Source organism: Malus domestica, chromosome 03, assembly GCF_042453785.1.
Source record: "Malus domestica chromosome 03, GDT2T_hap1".
NCBI classification, from domain to species: Eukaryota; Viridiplantae; Streptophyta; class Magnoliopsida; order Rosales; family Rosaceae; genus Malus; species Malus domestica.
In genome coordinates this window covers 6,862,736-6,883,269 of record NC_091663.1, presented here as the reverse complement: position 1 = coordinate 6,883,269, position 20,534 = coordinate 6,862,736, and the positions used below count along the sequence as shown (strand labels likewise).

The window sequence follows — 20,534 nt, the reverse complement described above, 5'->3', positions numbered from 1 at the left end:
TTTTTAGGCATGTTTGGAAATGCTTTTAAAATGACTGAAAGCGCTTTCGGAACTAATGCTTATTAAAAATGAAAGTGAATCCTGGATAAGCACGTGAAGTGTCCTACAAGAAGTACATAACTTGTGTCTCTACCAAAATACACTTTAAGTGCTTTTAGAACCCAAAAACACTTTCACCAAAAGTGCTTTTGGAACTAATTATTTTAGTAAAAGTGCAAGTAATTCTGAATCAGCACTTGAAGTGTCTTGGATAAGTACTTGAAGTGTCTTGCAAGAAGCACATAATGTCTAGGCAAGTAAATTTTGAATTAGCACTTGAAATATCTTGGATAAGCACTTAAAAAGTGTCTTGCAAGAAGCACATAATGTCAAGAGTATCAACCCCACATCGAGGAAATGAGGGGCAAGCTTATAAGAAATTGAGCCACTTCTCATATTACCAATTCATTTTAAGGAAAACTAATGAACTTCAAGTTCTTATGGTGGAACCTCAACTTTGTTCACATAATTGGTGCTTTTTCCAAAATGTACTTAGCCCAAAAACACTTTTACTAAAAGCGTTTTCAATCATTTTAAAAGTACTTCAATCCATAAGTGTACAATTTAGGCCAAAAATAAAATAAGAGTAAATTGTAGTTATGGTCCCTTAACTTTAACTCAATTGGAGCAATGGTCCCTCAACTAAAAATCCATTACCTTTGGTCCCTCAACTTATCAAAACGTGCAGCTATGGTCCCTCAACTAAAAATCCATTACCATTGGTCCCTGAACTTTAATTCAAGTGGAGAAATGGTCCTTTAACTTTAATCCAATTGTAGCAATGGTCCTTACAATATAACTCGTTTTGACAAATTTTTTGACATAGTTGACGAAAAAAACCATAATTATACACTTTGATGAGTTGAGGGACCCGAATTATATAAATGGTCATTCCAACATAGCTTATTTTGACAAAATTTTGACAAAATTGATGAAAAGGACTATAGCTACACATTTTGATAAGTTGAGGGACCAATGGTAATGGATTTTTAGTTGAGGGACCATTGCTCCAATTTGATTAAAGTTGAGGGACCATTTGTACAATTTACTCATAAAATAAATAGAAAACTTCATTTTAATCCTTGGCAAATATGACTTTTAGACTAAAACCATGAGTAAGATCAAAATATAATTTTAGTCCATTGATACATTAATAACCTCATTTATTAATAGGAAAATTAATGAAAATGACTTAAAAACTTTGAGGTTTAATCAAAATGACAAAAATGTGTTATAAGTGAATTGTACCAGAAGTGACTTTTTAGAGTAAAAATGTATTTTTCGTTAAAAGTAAGCAATACGGGAAGTGTTTCATTAAAACTCCCTTTATTAATTACATTTTGATTTTTTAATTATTTCTCTTTTTCTTCCTAATTTTAATGTATTAATTTTCATTTCATTATCGTAATATATTTTGTTGTAAACATTTAGATAAACTAATATTTGTTATACAGTATATTTCAATGTATATTGTCTTCTTCATTTAGGTATATTAAATTCAATATTATACATTTCGGTGCATAGATTTAGGTACACACATATCGGTACATACATTTCGATACAAATATTTAGGTATGTTTGTACCATACTTGACCAATCCCGAAACTACTGAGCACCAGTCAACATTATGCCCTCAAGGACCCAGAAGAGTTTCCTTCCAACTAGGAGGCCAATCACAGCGCGACACATGTTGACATTAGAAGCCAATCATAGCGCGTTACGTGTCAACATTAGAAGCCAATCACAACACGACACATGTCAATGTCAGAATGAAACTAGAAACTCTCTTCTATAAATAGAGATCATTCTCTCACAATATTTCCTAATGTCATTTGTACTAAATCATTCACTAGTACTCACTAAAGGAGAGCTTGAACCTATGTACTTGTGTAAGCCCTTCACAATTAATGAGAACTCCTCTACTCCGTGGACGTAGCCAATCTGGATGAACCACGTACATCTTGTGTTTGCTTCCCTATCTCTATCCATGTAAATACTTATCCACACTAGTGACCGGAGCAATCTAGCGAAGGTCACAAATTTAACACTTTCTGTTGTACCAAAGTCCTCACTGATTTTGTGCATCAACATTTGGCGCCGTCTGTGGGAACGACACTTATTCCCACTCTCTTCAGCTTTGTCAAGCTGGTTTCCACCATTCGTACACTTTCTTTTGACTAGGCATCCCTCTCCAACATGGGGAGCGAAGGAAGCCACAACACGCAGAATGACACCCCTCTTGCACTTGGTGCGAGGCAACGAAAGAAGGAAGGAAAGAGGGTTGATCTTCAAGCTAAAGTCGATGAGTTAGAAGCTCAGAACAAGATAACAATGAAGAATAAGGTCCTCCAGGAGCAGTATGAGAAGCTCTTTGAGACGTTCCATGAAACTAGGTGTACTCAAACACGCGAGCTCGTTACCCCAATGGACATCAACCATCATCTGGGTGCCTCCCAACACGGAAGGTCACATTCATTCGACATGGGTATCCCTGATGAGGAGTGAGCTAATCATCAGAACATTGATCAACATGAGAGTTCTCTCAACCCAGTTGCTTTGACCCAAAGCAGGAGAAGTGGAGGAAGACACCTCCTTACTGAAGGAGTGGAAGGATCGAAAGCCGTCTTTCGCGACTGTCGAGATTTCCTAAAGCAACGTCGAGACAATCCCATCCATGTAAACTCGAAGATCAATGACCCAAGGGTCTCTAAAAGACTCGGTCCCCTCCTATGTCCCAAGTTGACTACCAATTTAGGGAAGGGGCAACAAGTCCTAGAGAAACACGAAGGAATATGGGACTCATAGATGTTACGACAGACATACCTTGGAAGTCAGTACGGCGAGTCTAAGGAAAAATCACATGCTCTTGATCAAACCTTCATACTTCCAAGAGGAGATGGAGATTTACAAAAGAAAGCTCCAGTGGTACATAACTCCACTCAGGACCCTCTTGTCCTACAGCTCCTTAAGGAAGTAAATAAGTTGAAGGCCAAACGACAAGTTGAGATACCTGATTCGAACCAACCTAGGCCCGGCTTTCTTACAAGGAGGATCCTCGACACCTCCTCTAAGCAAAGACAAAGAAGAAGCTTGGCTTGCAACTCTATACTGGAAATGAGGACCCGATTGAATACCTTAACCTCTTTGAGTCCACCATGGCATACCGGATGCACACTGATGAAGAACGATGTCTTCTCTTCCCCTCCATCCTCTTTGGCCGAGCTCTAAACTGGTATTGTCGTCTTCCACCTGAGACAGTAGACTAATTTAAGGAATTGAGGAAGCTGTTTGTTTCTCAACACATTTTCCAGACCGATCGCTTGCACTCTGCAGATGACTTATACACTATTCACCAGAAGCCGGATGAGTCATTACGTATGTATGGTGGCCGCTTCAGCCATGAGTATTCTCGCTGCGCTGAGGCAGATGACAAGACCGCCCTCAAGACCTTCATGGTAGGCCTACGTGATTGTTTCTTCAAGTACATGATCAATGCCAACACTTGGAAGACTTACTCTGAGGTGATGGCACATGCTTACAACCATGCCTCCGCCGAGGCAAGGACATATCAAGGGAAACCCCTAACAGCCACCTTTTATTAGCAAGTAGGGAGTGGAAGCCAGATCCAACCAAATGAGAAGACCTCGACCTTCCAAACGGCAACGGTGCCTCCCCCTACCTTACTTAATACTTTGCCAAGTCAACAGACATATCAATCTCAGGGCAAAAGGAAAGATTTCCATCCTCACCGGTCTCATTTTAGTAAAATGAGTAAAGGACATTACCGCGATAACCAAGGGTATCGCCATGATAATCCCCGACCCCAGTCAGTCAACACAGTGAGTTAAGCACGCGTCAGGACATCCCCTACCTTGAGGTATGGGGCATACACACTTTTGAATGCCACATGCGTGGCCATTTACCCCAGCATAACACACTTGATACCGAAGCCAAAGCCGAGGCACCCGGATTACAAGCCCACGAAGAACACGAACACGTTTTGCTGCTACCACGAGCATAACGGCCATGACGGCGAGAAGTGTATCACCCTTCGTGATCATATTGAAGCTTTGGCACGTGGAGGAAAAATTGATCAATTCCTCCTTCACCCTCCAAGAAGTAACCGTAACCAATGCCAGATGAATGTAATATATTCCATAAGTGGTGGCACACGCATATCTAAATCTTCCAACAGGGTCATGAAAAATAGTGAACGAGCTTTAAGGTCTAGCCACCAAGTGTTTCACGTGGAAGACATCAGGGGAGGTAAGTATCAAAAGCCTAACTGGGATCTAATATGTTTCTACCCTGAGGAAGAAAGAGGTATCATTTACCCTCACAACGACCTACTGATCGTGGAAGCTCATATAGCCAACTTTGAATTACGATGAATCCTGGTAGACACGGGGGCTTCGGTTAATATCATGTTTGCTGAAGCTTTCAGGCCACTTAATGTAATTGAACACTTGCTCGATCGCTCGATTTCCCCTTTGATAAGCTTCTCTAATGATATCGTGCAACCTTTGGGGAGCATACACTTACCTTTCACCATTGGTACAGGCCCTTACACAGCTACCATTACCACTAACTTCCTGGTGGTTGATTGTCTAACGGCATACAATGTCATCTTTGGACACATATGTATCAATGATCTCAAGGCCATGGTATTCACACATATGTTGTTGATGAAATTTCCAACCCCCTATGGCAATGGTTACATCAGAGGAGATCAACTTAGTGCACGATCATGTTACAACACTTCGATCAAGCAACATCACCTGCATGTGCCCAAGGAAACCCTTTCTATACATGACAAAGATCAGCCCAGACGAAGCCAACTTGGATCTTCACGGTGGCAATAGTCAACCCGACGATCCTCGAGATGACTCTTTTACCCAGCAAGCACAACCCGCTGAAGAGTTGGAGAAGGTCTTTATCTCAAAAGATTATCCAGATCGCATGGTGAAGATTGACACCACCTTGTCACTACCCATTCGGTTGGCTTTGATCTTTTTTTTTACAAGAGAACACTGAGGTCTTCGCCTTGTCATATGAGGACATGCCAGACATCTCTCCCGATATCATCTGTCATCGCTTAAGTATTGACCCCAAGACCAAGCTAGTGAGACAGAAGCAAAGATCTTATTACGTTGAACGGTATGAGGCAATGAAGGCAGAAGTTGAAAAACTCAAAGGCATAGGCTTCGTTTGCAAAGTCAATTATCCAACGTGGGTAGCAAATGTTATCCTTGTTAAGAAGAATCCGACCAAGGAAAGTCTCATGCTCCAAAATGTCTTGTGGAGAATGTGTGTCGATTACACCGACTTAAATAAAGGATGCCCGAAAGATAGCTTTCCTTTTCCCCTCATAGACAGACTTATAAACTCTACGGCAGGGTGTGAACTCCTGAGCTTCATAGATGCTTACTCAGGATACAACCAAATCCTCATGAACCCTTCGGACCAAGAACACATAGCCTTCACTACTGACAGGGGACTATAGTGCTATAAAGTCATGCCCTTCGGCTTAAAGAATGCAGGAGCGACTTACCAGAGACTGGTCAATTCAATGTTCGCCAAACAGATTGGGAAGAGAATGGAAGTTTACGTTGATGATATGCTAGTTAAGGGTAAACATGCTGACCAACACATCACCAACCTATCTGAAACTTTCACCATTCTGAAGAGGTATCGAATGAGGTTGAACGTCAACAAATGTGCCTTAGGCGTAGGCTCTGGCAAATTCTTAGGTTTCATGATAAGCCAACGAGGCATTGAGGCTAATCCAGAGAAGATCAAAGCAATCCTCGACATGAAGGAACTGGTAACTTCAAAAGACATCCAGAGCCTTACTGGCAAGGTGGCAGCCTTAACTAGGTTCATCTCTAAGGCCACAGACAGATGTGCTCCTTTCTTCAAAGCATTTAAAGGAAGTAAGAAGTACATTACATGGACTGATGAATGTGCTGAGGCATTCAAGAACCTCAAAAACTACATGAGTAAAGTCTCTCTGCTCTCCAAACTTGAGGTTGGTGACACTCTCATTATCTATTTGTCGGTATTGGCTTCAGCAGTAAGTTCCGTTCTTATTCGAAAGGATGGTAATGTCGAACAATCTGTCTACTACGCTAGCAAGGCCTTACAAGATACGGAGACACGATACTCCAACATTGAGAAATTGGCTCTAGCATTGGTCATGTCTGCTCGAAAATTTCGCCCTTACTTCCAAGTACACTCCATCATCGTGCTTACTAACTATTATCTTCGATAGATACTCCAAAGTCCTGACACTTCCGGGCAAATGGGCGATAACATTGGGTGAGTTTGACATTTCATACCAACCGAAGCCAGCTAAGAAGGGCCAAGCAGTGGTAGACTTCATCGCCGACTTCATATATCCTATTGACATTGTTTCTACGCATAAAGAAGTGGTTTCATTACCATCGGAAGCTCAAAAAATAGATCCAACAGCCCCAACATGGAATCTATATGTTAATGGCTCATTCAACCGACAGGGTTGTGGAGCAGGACTAGTCCTTACGATCCCTAACAAAGTGGCGATGAAGTATGCTCTTCGTTTCAAATTCAAGGCATCGAACAATGAGTCCGAATATGAAGCCCTCATAGCAGGCTTACGTTTGGCCAAACACCTTGAGGTTAAACGAATTGATATCTTCAGTGACTCCCAATTGGTGGTTAACCAGGTCACCAACAACTTTGACGCTAAGGATAGTTCCATGGCAGCATATCTGGCACAAATACAATTGTTGCTCTAGCACTTCCACTACCATATCACCCAAATTCCTCGAGCGGAAACATAGTCATGCAGATGCTTTGGCTCGCCTCGCCTCAGCGGTGGAAGACAAGATTGGGAGAAAAATTCAGGTCAAATTGTTGGCAGCACCAAGCACCATGGCTGTGGAAGTGTGCAACTTACAACATGGGGATAGTTGGATTACCCCGATTTATAGATTCCTTGCTTATGGCACCCTTCCAAATGACAAAGTCCAAGCTAAGTAGATTCGATACAAGGCTACCCGTTACTTCATTAATGATCAACTCTACAAGCGGGGTTTTAACCTACCATACCTAAGATGCCTTACGCCCACAGAGGAGGAAATTGTCCTTCGGGAAATACATAAAGGAGTCTGCGGAGATCATGCTGGATCTCGATCCCTAGCACACAAGGCTTTTCGCCAAGGATATTACTGGCCAACACTTTACCAAGATGCCATCAGAATATCTCGCTCATGTGATAAGTGTAAACGCTACACAATTATTCCTTACTCCCTTCCCAAGCCGCTCACACCCTTGGCCCTTCGCCCAATGGGAACTTGATTTGATTGGCCCAATGCCTGCAAGGAAGGGTAAGGTCCGCTATGCAATCGTTGCAGTTGACTACTTCACAAAGTGGGCTGAAGTAGAACCTTTGGCAACCATTACTGAGGTAAAAATAAAAGACTTCGTATGAAAGAACATCCTTTGTAGATTCGGCATTCCCAACACGATAGTCACTAACAATGGGCGACAGTTTGACAACAATAAGTTCAGGATGTTTTGCTTTAAGTTCAACATCAACTTATGTTTTGCCTCCCCAGCTCATCCCCAGTCTAATGGACAAGTTAAAGCCATCACCAAAATAATCAAGCGAACTTTGAAAACCAGCTTAGACAAGGCTAAAGGTTGTTAGCCATAATTTGTACCCCAAGATCTTTGGTCATACCGCAATTCGTATCAGACATCAACAGGAGAAACCTCATTCTCACTTGCCTTTGGTACAGAGGCAGTTGTCCTAGTTGAGCTTGAGCAAGCAACGTTCCGAGTCCAGAACTACGTGCAAAGAGAAAATGACAAACAACTTACCCTCAACTTAGATCTAGTCGAGAAACACAGAAACCAGGCTCACTTGAGGAATGTCGCCTACAAGCAGTGCATCTCCAACTATTATGACTCAAGAGTCAAACCTCGTTCTTTCAAAGTGAGGGACTAGGCATTGAAGAAAATATTACTTTGCGACAGAGTCCCGAGTGAAGGAACACTTAGTCCAAACTGGGATGAACCGTTTGAAGTTGTTGGCATCAGTCCCTGGCTCCTACAAGCTTAGAAGCTCCGATGGCAAGACTTTTGGCCATCCATGGAATGCTGATCACTTGAAGTACTATTACAAGTAAACTCACATTGTACAAGTGTTAAGCTTCAGCCGTTCAGCATCCTATGTAACAAAGACTATTTAGCATGAATTCAATAAAAAGGTGATTTAGACAACTCAGACCTAATCCTCTTACATTCCTAGCAATGAAACACTCGGGTTCAAAGCTTTAACATGAATGCTTCTAACATGAAACAAAGTCTAAGTATATGTCAACAATACTATACAAATAAGCGAACAACTTCATAGTATATTCGTTCAATCATACATTCTAACACATTCATACATAAGCCAACTGTGCTTTGAAAGGGTTCAACATGCTTTGTGTCATTCGACACTTGCTACAATGTGCCTAGACACCTTGCCCTTATTCTCACCAACCAAGTGATGAAATGTAAAGAAGAAACTCATTTTCATGCCACCAACTAGGTGATGAAATGTACAACCCGTACTCTCCTTCATGCCACCAACCAGGTGATGAAATGTACAATGCGTACTCTAATATCATTTGGCAACTTGCCACTCATGCCACCAACCAGGTGAAGAAGGAACTCATCTTCATGCCACTAACCAGGTGATGAAATGTACAACCTGTACTCTTCTTCATGCCACCAACTAGGTGATGAAATGTACAACCCGTACTCTCCTTCATGCCACCAACTAGGTGATGAAATGTGCAACCCGTACTTTAATATCATTTGGCAACTTGCCATTCATGCCACCAACCAAGTGAAGAAGGAACTCATCCTCGTGCCACCAACCAGGTGATGAAATGTGATGAAAGGTGATGAAGGAACTCACATTCGTACCACCAACCAAGTGATGAAAGCAACTCACCATTCATTCCACCTACCAGAAGACGAGTAGTACAACTTGTACATATGAACTCCTAGCATTCACAAATAATCAAAAACCCTCAAGCTTAATAACTCAACTAGGGGAACACTTATGCCCAACAAGAGTTATAGTCACAAACAAAGTCTTATTGCAAGCCAACAACAACTTCAATGCATGGCATACGAAGATCAAGCTATTCAACCCTCTTGCATCTGCTTCAGACATTTCCCCTCTGTAACAATTCAAACACTACAACTCGTAGAAAGCTTCACATACTTTTGATCAAGACAGTGTGAAGCAAAACCAATTTATGGTGCCAACAAGAGCTTTATCAAAGGAGTTCAACCACAATTCTCAAAAGTTTCACACACTCTTGATCAAGACAGTGTGAAGCAAAACCAATTTATGGTGCCAACAAGAGCTTCATCAATGGAGGGCAACCATAATTCTCAACAGCTTCACACATTCTTGATCAAGACAGTGTGAAGTAAAACCAATTTATGGTGCCAATAAGAGCTTCATCAATGGAGGGTAACCATAATTCTCAAAAGCTTCACACACTCTTGATCAAGGCAGTGTGAATCAAAACCAATTTATGGTGCCAACAAGAGCTTCATCAATGAAAGGCTTCTCAAAAGCTTCACACACTATTGATCAAGACAGTGTGAAGCAAAACCAATTTATGATGCTAACAAGAGCTTCATCAATGGAGGGTAGCCACAATTCTCAAAAGCTGCACACACTCTTGATTAAGACAGTGTGAAGCAAAACCAATTTATGGTGCCAACAAGAACTTCATCAATAAAGGGCAACCACAATTCTCAAAAGCTTCACACAGACAGTGTGAAGCAAAACCAATTTATGGTGCCAACAAGAGCTTCATCAAAGGAGGGCAACCATAATTCTCAAAAGCTTCACACACTCTTGATCAAGACAGTGTGAAACAAAACCAATTTATGGTGCCAACAAGAGCTTCATCAATGGAGGGTAACCACAATTCTCAAAAGCTTTACACACTCTTAATCAAGACATTGTGAAGCAAAACCAATTTATGGTGCCAACAAAAGCCTCATCAAAGGAGTTCAACAACAATTCTCAAACGTTTCACACACTTTTGATCAAGACAGTGTGAAGCAAAACCAATTTATGGTGCCAACAAAAGCTTCATCAATGAAGGGCAATTACAACTCGTGAAAAGCTTCACACACTCTTGATCAAGACTGTTTGAAGCAAATTCAATTTATATGGTTCATCCAAACCTTCGACTACTACAAGGTGTGGCTTGCATCACAATCTCTTGCTCAACAGTGTGGAAGTAAAATTTGTATATGTTGTCTCTCCCACATTTTCAAATTTCTAATTTTCCCCAAAAAAAAAGAAAAAAAAATTGGGAAATTCAACAAAGCTTCACCACAAAAGCTTCATCAATGAGGACAACTACGAATTCTCAAAAGCTTCACACTATCTTGATCAAGATAGTGTGAACCAAAATCAATTCATAGTACCCAACAAAACTTCACCACAAAAGCTTTACCAACAAAAGCTTCATCAATGGAGGACAACTACAAATTCTCAAAAGTTTCACACTATCTTGATCAAGATAGTGTGAAGCAAAATCAATTCATGGTACCCAACAAAAACTTTAACTCCAAAGCTTCACTTACAAAGTTTCAACTCCAAAGCTTCACCCACAAAAGCTTCACCTACAAAAGCTTCACCCATAAAAGCTTCACCAACAAAAACTTCACCTACAAAAGCTTCACCCACCATAAAAGCTTCACCAACAAAAGCTTCACCTACAAAGCTTCAACTCTAAAGCTTCACCTACAAAAGCTTCACCAACAAAAGCTTCACCAACAAAGCTTCACCCACCAAAGCTTCACCTACAAAGCTTCAACTCCAAAGCGTCACCTACAAAAGCTTCACCCACAAAGCTTCACTCACAATAGCTTCACCTACAAAAGTTTTACCCATAAAAGCTTCACCAACAAAAGCTTCACCAACAAAAGCTTCACCCACAAAAGCTTCACTCACTAAAGATTGACCCACAAAAGCTTCACCCACCACAAAAGCCTCGCCTACAAAAGCTTCACCCATAAAAGCTTCACCGACAAAAGCTTCACCCACCTACAAAAGCTTCACCCATAAAAGCTTCACCAACAAAAGCTTCCCCCACCACAAAAACTTCACCCACAAAAGCTCCCCCCACCACAAAAGCTTCACCCATAAAAGCTTAACCAACAAAAGCTTCCTCCACTACAAAAGCTTCACCCACAAAAGCTTCACCAACAAAAGCTTCACCAACAAAAGCTTCCCCCACCACAAAAGCTTCACCCATAAAAGCTTCACCAACAAAAGCTTCACCAACAAAAGCTTCCCCCACCACAAAAGCTTCCCCTACCACAAAAGCTTCTCCTACAAAAGCTTCACCCACAAAAGCTTCCCCTACCACAAAAGCTTCACCCACAAAAGCTTCCCCTACCACAAAAGCTTCACCCACAAAAACTTCACCCATAAAAGCTTCACCAACAAAAGCTTCACCCACCACAAAAGCTTCACCTACAAAGCTTCAACACAAAAGCTTCACCTACAAAGCTTCAACACAAAACTTCACACTATCTTGATCAGGATAGTGTGAAACAAAATCAATTCATGGTACCCAACAAAGCTTCAACCTCAAAACTTCACACTATCTTAATATATATATATATATATATATTTTCGAAAATTCAGAAATTCGAAAATTCAAAAATTCAAAAAAAAAAAAATTGTCTAGGCCTCATATTCTTTAGGCCTAACAACTTTCATAACAAATATATATGAAGGAAGAGTTTAGGGCTACCACTTAGAAAGGAAAATGGTGAAATTTTGTTACTTTGGAAACTTGGCTACTAGCAAGACACCTCATTCGTCAACTCCCTTAACCGGAGACTTGGGGGACTCTTACCATATGCTACTGCACCTTGATACTCGGAAGTTTCACGACTACTCAGTGACTTGGATTTTTTCAAGTCTTCAACCGAGAAGTTTTCCTCACTCGGGAAATTAAGGGAGCACTACCTTAACGTACATGCTTCACTCACAAAGCTTCAACATACAAGCTTCAACAAAAGGAAAAATTCAAAGAACTTAGTGAATAAGGCCTAGGTGTATTTAACACAATACGTTGAAATGAAGCAAACCTTGTATATTGATATCTCTGATAAGTTACAAATATGTACATATACATGAATCAAAATAAACAAACAAGAGGGAGCCTTCATAAAGGTTGCTCAGGAGAAGTCTCAGCGGTCGGCAGAGCCCCAGAAAGAGGAGGCACCGGAGGGTGATTATTCGGAGCCTCAGTATTGGGCAGAACCCCAGAAGGATGAGGCACCGAAGGTTGATCATTTGCAGCTTCATTATGTGGTACAGCCCCAGAAAACGAAGGCAATAAATGCATTTAGAACAAACCCACAAACCTCTAATGATCAAGTAAAATCTGACCATCAGATTCCTGCAGCTGGTCGAGCTTCCTCTTCATGTTTGTATCATAGTTATGTGCGAGCCTGTGCAACTGTTTATTCTCATGTTTGAGCCCTTTGATCTCCTGTTTGAGACTTATCACTTCAGCCGCCAATGATTCAACTTGGCGGGTTCGAGTAAATAGGCGTTGGGCCATATTAGACACAGAACCTGCACACTGAACACTGAGAGCTAGAAAATCCTTAACAGCCAACTCATCAGACTGTTTGGAAAATAGTTTGTTATCTTTGGGAGTAAGAAGGTTCCTAGCCACCACCGCTGCGGTTATATCATTCTTCATCACAGAGTCCCCAATGGTAAGAAGACCTGTAGGGGATAAGAATGATGAGCGCCATATGTTGTCTTGAGAAGGCATGGCTGCCTCTTCACCAAAGTTCAAGTCAAAACGACGGTCGGATGGGCTAGACATTCTCAGAAATGATGAAGGAGAAATGAGGTGCAATAAATCTCTGAAGTAAGGGGAAAATTTCTACAAGCAATAACTCTCTGAATGTACTTCTTGCACACAATTGGTGCCCTTATAAAAGAAAGGGCAACATGGTCGTTGGTTCAAAAATCGAAGAGGTACCACTCTTCGGATTTCGAAGAGGCACCACTTTCCACACGCAATATCAGCTCCTCGTGTACCACGGATAACTTTGCCAAAGATCTCTGACAAAGTTTAGACACATAAATTTTGAAGGTTAGCTACCCTACTATTACCGACAAGGGTAAAGGAACAGCACCACTGCTTGATAACTAGAAAGTCCCAATGTGTGTCAACCTCTGTGCTCTGTGGCAAGGCAGACTGGCAAAAATGCCCAACCTTTACTCACATTTGAGAAAACACTCCCAACAAGATTGCTTGCTCAAAAATTGAAGAGGCACCGCTCTCCGAACCTCGAGAGCCAAACTCCCAACAGGATTACTTGCTCAAAAATCGAAGAGGCACCGCCCTTCGAATCTCGAAAGCTAGATTCCCAACAGGATTACTTTCTCAAAAATCGAAGAGACACTGCTCTCCGAATCTCAAGAGTCAGACTCCCAACATGATTGCTTTCTCAAAAATTGAAGAGGCACCGTTCTCTGAATCTCGAGAGCCAGATCCCCGACAGGATTGCTTGTTCGAAAACCGAAGAGGCACCGCTCTCTGAACTTCGAGAGCCAGATTTCCTTGGATAAAGCTTGTTTGCAATCTTCACACGCAACATCAGCTTTCCAGATACCACAAAACACTTTTTCAAAGTGCTCTGACAAAGTTAAAACACGTGAAACTTGCAGCTCCAACTACATTACTATGACTAAGAAGGGTAAATGAATATCACTACTAATTGTTGTTAGGGAGACTCATATATATGTCGACTTTCATCCTCCACAACCAGGCAGACCTGCAAATAAAAAAAATGCTCAACTTTTCTTCACATTTGAGAGGGTAATCTCAACAGAGTTTCTCGAAATACTCAACTTCTTTTCCCTCCGATAATACCTCTGCAAACAAGCCACACCAGAGCAAGAGTATCTCATATCATCAGGGTTAAAAGCAAGAGTATCCCATATCATGCTTTTTCCCTGTCTTTTCCTTTAGCCTTGTTCTTACCTGCAAGACGAGGAGAAAGAGAGCAATCAGTTAGCACTTGGAATCAAGTTTCCAGTCAGGAATTGACTGCTTGGAACCCTTTGCCTGATTACTTACCTGGCATTGTTCTCGAGTACTCATCTTCAACATCTTATGCTTCCAAAGAAGATACCACATCCGCCTAAGGAACAGATAAGGCAAGTAAGAAGAATACAAGAAAGCATGTGGAGACAAGCGTAACAGAACACGTGTCGATACATCCACTACTTTCTCAACAGCAAAAGTATCCCATATCATCAGGATCGAACGTACTCTGAATTTGATAGACTTGTTTTGACCCTCAAATTCTTGAGTCAGCCTTATACTCCGGAGGAAACCAGAAAACCCTCCAGCCCAGTTCAAGAATAAGCCTGTGGAAAGTTACTTCTTCAAAAGAAAAAGTATCTCATATCATATCTTCTCCATTTGCTTCTCCTTATCCTTGTTGCTGTTTACGACACAAGGAGAAGGAGAACAATCAATCGAAAGCCGAAGTCGAACCTCCGATCCAGGTTGCTTGCTTGGAAGTCTGATTGCTTACCTTATCTATTGCCTTCTTCGGCAAACCTCCTAACTCGGCGACTTGGGGGACTCCTACTATAGGGTTTATATCGCACTTGACCAAGCCTGAAACTATAAGTAAGCTTCAAGTGAAATTGATACATTACCTTGTGCATCTTCATCGGTTAAAGATACCACCCCTTGATGGAGGAAAAGTACTTCCAGAGAAGATGCCACATTTACATATGAGACAGATAAGGCAAGTGAAAATGATACCACACTTCGGTACTTAGAAGTTTCGTGATTACTCAATGGCTTGGATCTTGCAAGTCCCCAACCGAGGAGTTTCCCTCACTTGGGAACTTAGGGGAGCACTGTTTGTATCATGCTTGACCAATCCCGAAACTACTGAGCACCGGTCAACGTTATACCGTCAAGGACCTAGAAGAGTTTCCTTCCAACTAGAAGGCCAATCACAGCGTGACACGTGTCGACATCAGAAGCCAATCATAACGCGACACGTGTCAACATCAGAAGTCAATCACAACACGACAAGTGTCAATGTCAGAATGAAACTAGAAACTCTTTTCTATAAATAGAGATCATTCTCTCACAATATTTCCTAATGTCATTTGTACTAAATCATTTACCAGTACTCACTAAAGGAGAGCTTGAACCTATGTACTTGTGTAAGCCCTTCACAATTAATGAGAACTACTCTATTCCGTGGACGTAGCCAATCTGGGTGAACCACGTACATCTTGTGTTTGCTTCCCTGTCTCCATCCATTTACATACTTATCCACACTAGTGACCAGAGCAATCTAGCAAAGATCACAAACTTAACACTTTTTGTTGTACTAAAGTCCTCACTGATTTTGTGCATCAACAAGGTACATTAATTCAATATAATATTTTTCGGTACTAACACTTTGGTGCATACATTTCGGTATACACATTTAGATACATAAATAATTAATTTAATATAATACATTTCAGTACATACATTTCGGTACTAACATTTAAATATATTAGTTCAATATAATACATATCGGTACTAACATTTAGGACAAAACAAATACAGATTCAAGAATATCATCCCCTTGTTTATATTTGAATAAACAATAAGTTTGAATTGTTTGATATAATGGAGGTACAGCAGGATGCCATTGATTGGTTGATGCAACTACTTGTGCGAACCCCTACTTGTGATGTAAAAGGATGCATTTTAATAAATCCCAGTGCCAATTCTGCTTTCTTCATGTGGGGTAACTGATGCTTGTTTAATTTCAAGCATTGGTTTCTTCATAATTTAGGAGTTTAGTTTGTCCTTGAATAGCTTTTGGAGCTCTCTATCTAGTTTATGCTCACGGGTGGGAAGCTCTTCTAGAAAGAGTTCAAGAACGTATATATATTTGGTTCCCACGCCTATTCATTAAACAACGGAAAAACCCGAATGCAACATATATTAGTTATGCTTATAAGACCATCTCAAATGTATGAGGTCTAAATTTTGGAGCCAAATATTTAAGCTTTTCAAAATTTGGAATCTGGACCTAAAGTAGCTTTTAGGCGTGTTTGGAAGTGCTTTTAAAATGACTGAAAACGATTTTGGAACTAATTTTTAGTAAAAATAGAAGTGAATCCTGGATAAGCACGTGAAGTGTCCTACAAGAAGTACATAACTTGTGTCTCTTCTAAAATTCACTTTAAGTGCTTTTAGAACCCAAAAACACTTTCACCAAAAGTGCTTTTGGAACTAATTATTTTAGTAAAAATGCAAGTAATTCTGAATCAGCACTTGAAGTGTCTTGGATAAGTACTTAAAGTGTCTTGCAAGAAACACATAATGTCTAGGCAAGTAAATTTTGAATTAGTAGCACTTGAAGTGTCTTGGATAAGCACTTAAAAGTGTCTTGCTAGAAGCACATAATGTCAAGAGTATCAATCCCACATCGAGGAAAGGAGGGACGTTGCGTATGCTTATAAGAAATTGATTTTATGGTAGAACTTCAACTTTGTTCACATAATTGGTGCTTCTTCCAAAATGTACTTCAAGTGCTTTTGTAGTCCAAAAACACTTTTACTAAAAACGTTTTCAATCATTTTAAAAGTATTTCAATCCACTAGTGTACAATTTAGGCCAAAAAAAATTTGTCAGGCAACAGTGTTAGCTTTATTTTTTTTTCGGTTAACTTCTTTTGAAGTAATTTTGATTTATTTTTAATTAAAATTTAAATTAAAAAATTCAAATTATGACAATCACAAAAATGACCCCTTTGAACGCACACCAACCACACTTCAATGACACAAATGTTTGATATAGAAAGAAAATATTTGAAAAAAGAAAAACAACAAATGTTTGATAAGGCATTAGTCCTTCAAGTTACCATATGGATAAGAAAATCATGTTACATTATCATGCTGTTTGAATCATGCATGTAAGTAACCTAGTTACTTAATAATGGAAATGAATAATAATGACAATTATGATAAGCCTTCGATATATTTTATCTCCGCCATTATCCCTCCTCATTTGAGATCGTCTTTCTTCGAGTCCATCTCTGTTCAACACTTCATGATAGAAAAGCATTACTTTATGTTTATCCATTGACACTTTGAAGTCATTCTACACTCTTTTTTTTTTAATGCAAATTTCTCTTTATATTTTGAACAATTAGAATGAATAATCTGTTTTTGATATTTGGTTGCAAAAATGATGAACGTTTATTATGTCGTTATTATATTATCGTTGCATCAATGTTATGTCTTCAATACATAAACAATACGTTGTCAATCATTCTTGCAACCAAATCTAATTGTTTAGAGTGCATAATAATATATTTTCAGTACTTAACAACGCCCTTGTATTATGTCACGGCACCAAACTTTCAGCCTACCATAAGTTGGAACGATCGAACTTTTTCCCAGTCATTCGGATTTTGAGTTTTTGGACTTGATGGTCTTTAGTTGGAGGATCAGTTCTCTGCATGTTTTTCCGGTCTTCCCCCAATCCTAGACGGCAGCCGAACGATAGGCCCAACATTAGAGAGAGGCGAGGAAAATAAAGAAAACAAATATGCCCAGACCTATTGCTGCATTATTAAGCAAAGCCCACATAGAAAGAAACGTTAGCCCATGAATCCTAAAAGCATCTCCAACAGTATTGTTAAATTTTTGATATTTTAGTGGGTGAAGAGTATCAAATAACTACTTTAACTAGTCTCTTTGATTTTTTTTATCTCGAACAACACTTTTTATTTTAACAAATTTTGAATATTTATATCAATCATTTCAAAAAGAAAACTCAATTTACTCATTTTCTAAAACCACCTTCTATCTTCCTTTTCTCCTTGGCTTACGGGTCCATCCTTCAATTTTATTAAGTTTTTTATATTTAACTTATGAGCAGTTGCTTTGTAAACTTAAAGGGTATTTGTTTGATAGAAACACTTGTATGTTGGAGATGAGATTTTTAGAATTGACTTTTTAAAATAAAATTTTAATAATTTTACAGCTTCTCTTAGATGCTATATAACAAGTTTAGAGTCTGTCATTTCGATGTAAAACAAAAATCAGGACAAAAGACAAGCTACGTGGTTCTAGAAAGCAAAGAAATAGGGAAAGGCCAGTTGCATACAAGAATGCTTAACTTTTGTTATGATTATTGGGGGAAATTATGTATAATTGTGTATTGAGTTGGACCAAGACCGAAGCCCTTTGTGTAGTGTAATATAACTTTTGGAATTAAGTCTGGACTTGCATGAGAGGTGAACTGATTTGAAAAGTGTAAGATTGAGAGCGGATTTCGAAATTTACCCTCCATTTAATGAAAGTTCAAATAATTCGTAAATAAAAAGTATAAATTGATACAATTATAAAAACTTATACTATAATATGAAAAAATTAAAATTTAACAACCAATTGATACAATTTTAAAATCTTAATTCTTATTTTTATTTCTCATACAAAATAAAATTAAAAACACAGCTAATGAAGTTGGATCATTAATTGATGCATGACTTGACTTGCTGTTTCTGGGCAGATGACTGGAAAAGATCAACCTCCCACTTCACAACCACACATATAAAACCTAACTTGAGGAAATATTTAATACCCTTTTCAGATTCTTTGACAAAAAAATAGAGATGATTCTGCGAAAAAATCTGAACCTGACAATGAATTTTTATTTTATTTTTAAATGATAGATTTTATTCAATCAAATTTAAATGACAGATTTTATTCAATCAAATCTAATTGATAAGTTCAGATACTCAACAAGAATATTAAAAACAAAATCGAAACTAATACAATCCCAAATAAAAATTCCCGCTACAGATTGCATGAAAGTTGCAACAATGTGCGCTGCTCTGTTGGTTTCTCGATGAAAAAAACACATACTCCACAGATTCCATGTATCGTGCAAAATACCTTCCAGTTTGCGCATCAAAAACCATTCTTCTATTAATCATACGAACAACCTCCTGAGCATAATTACCTTTGTAAATCCATCTCTCCTGCAGCCCCATAGCGCATCCCTTACCGCCACCGCCTCAGCCATCTGAGCATTAGATGCTTCACCAAACTAAAAACCCAGAATGTCCTAATTAATTCCATAAATAAAATTTAAAATTTACATATAATCAACATCTCATTGGAGGAAGATCAGAACCCTTTTCATCAACATCCGGCTTCTTCTTAAAAACCCTACTCCCAAAAAGCAAGAACCCAACAGTATGCCCAGCCACCGCCACAAGAAACACCCCCGCATTAAACGACATGACGGCCAACATCACCAAATAAGCCAACCCAACCCTAATTGCATGCAAAAAAGTCTGTGCCAGTCCAGAAATGACGTCGCTTGCGCTGGGTCTGATCAGACGGCAGTGGGAGAGCCACTCGACGAGGACAGCTAGGGCAAAGACAAAGAATAAGGATACGTAATACATGCCGGTGTTTGTGCCTGGCCATTTGGAGAAGAGTACTTCCGCCTTTGTGCCCCAAAAGAAGGTCATGTGCATCATCATCGTATGGTGCATCGTCGTACCGTTCGTCATGGATGATGGTGGTGGTGGTGCCATACCACCCATGCCATGGCCATGATCCATCCCTTCCATCTCTATCTCTCTCTCTGGGATTTGCTTCTCTCTCTAAATTTTGCTTCTGTTGGGGTGTTAAGATGAGTGAGGGCGCTATCCTTTGCATTTACTTCGGGTATTTATACGTTGTTTGGGTATCTGATGAGTCTCTGATAGTACATCGGGGCTCGTAATATGTCGTACAAAGGTTAAAACTGAACTGGGAAATTAGCATTTTGGTAAGTTACAGTGCAACCATAGGAAATTATACAAGTGATTGAATGACAAAAAAAAATAAAAAATAAAAAATTAAAAAATTAAAAACCATTATTTAAAAAAATTGTACACACCACTTAGTACTACGGTCTCTTCACTCGTAAGTAAGGGTTTTAAGTTCGACTATCGCCAAAAACAAATTTAAGCTACATTATTATTAGTCCATTATGAGGCTAAGGGGTGGGTGAGTGTGCTAAGCCTCACCGCGGGCTAGCCATAATAATTTGGTTCGAATTCACTTTTGGCAAAAATTGAACCTAAATCTCCCATTACAAGTAAAGAGAAAGACCAATAAACTATAGTACTAAGTGATTTTAGGCAAGTTAGTTACACTCATGTCGACAGCTACCGTTTGAATTTTAGAAAGAAAAAAATACACAGTTGAAATTGCCATTTTTTCTTTATTGATGATATATTTTTCTTTAATCTGGGGTTCGGGAATTGTCAATTAATTTTGTTAATATGGCATGGACCATGGTGGTGCACAGCACTCTCAAACAAGAAAAAGAAATAACTACGAAAATGGAAAAGACATG

At 39.5% G+C, this 20,534-nt stretch overlaps 1 protein-coding gene across 1 annotated transcript; it reads right to left on the bottom strand.

The window, feature by feature from the left end:
• Positions 1-18,868: 18,868 nt before the first annotated feature.
• LOC103419433 (copper transporter 6-like) lies at positions 18,869-19,852 on the bottom strand. Its single transcript, XM_008357539.4, has one exon. The coding sequence runs from the start codon at positions 19,759-19,761 to the stop codon at positions 19,288-19,290; it is 474 nt and encodes a 157-aa protein (XP_008355761.1). The 5' UTR covers positions 19,762-19,852; the 3' UTR covers positions 18,869-19,287.
• Positions 19,853-20,534: the final 682 nt, after the last annotated feature.

Bases quoted from the DNA above. Each gene is read 5' to 3' on its own strand.
- LOC103419433 (XM_008357539.4), bottom strand. From the start codon at position 19,761: ATGGAAGGGATGGATCATGGCCATGGCATGGGTGGTATGGCACCACCA.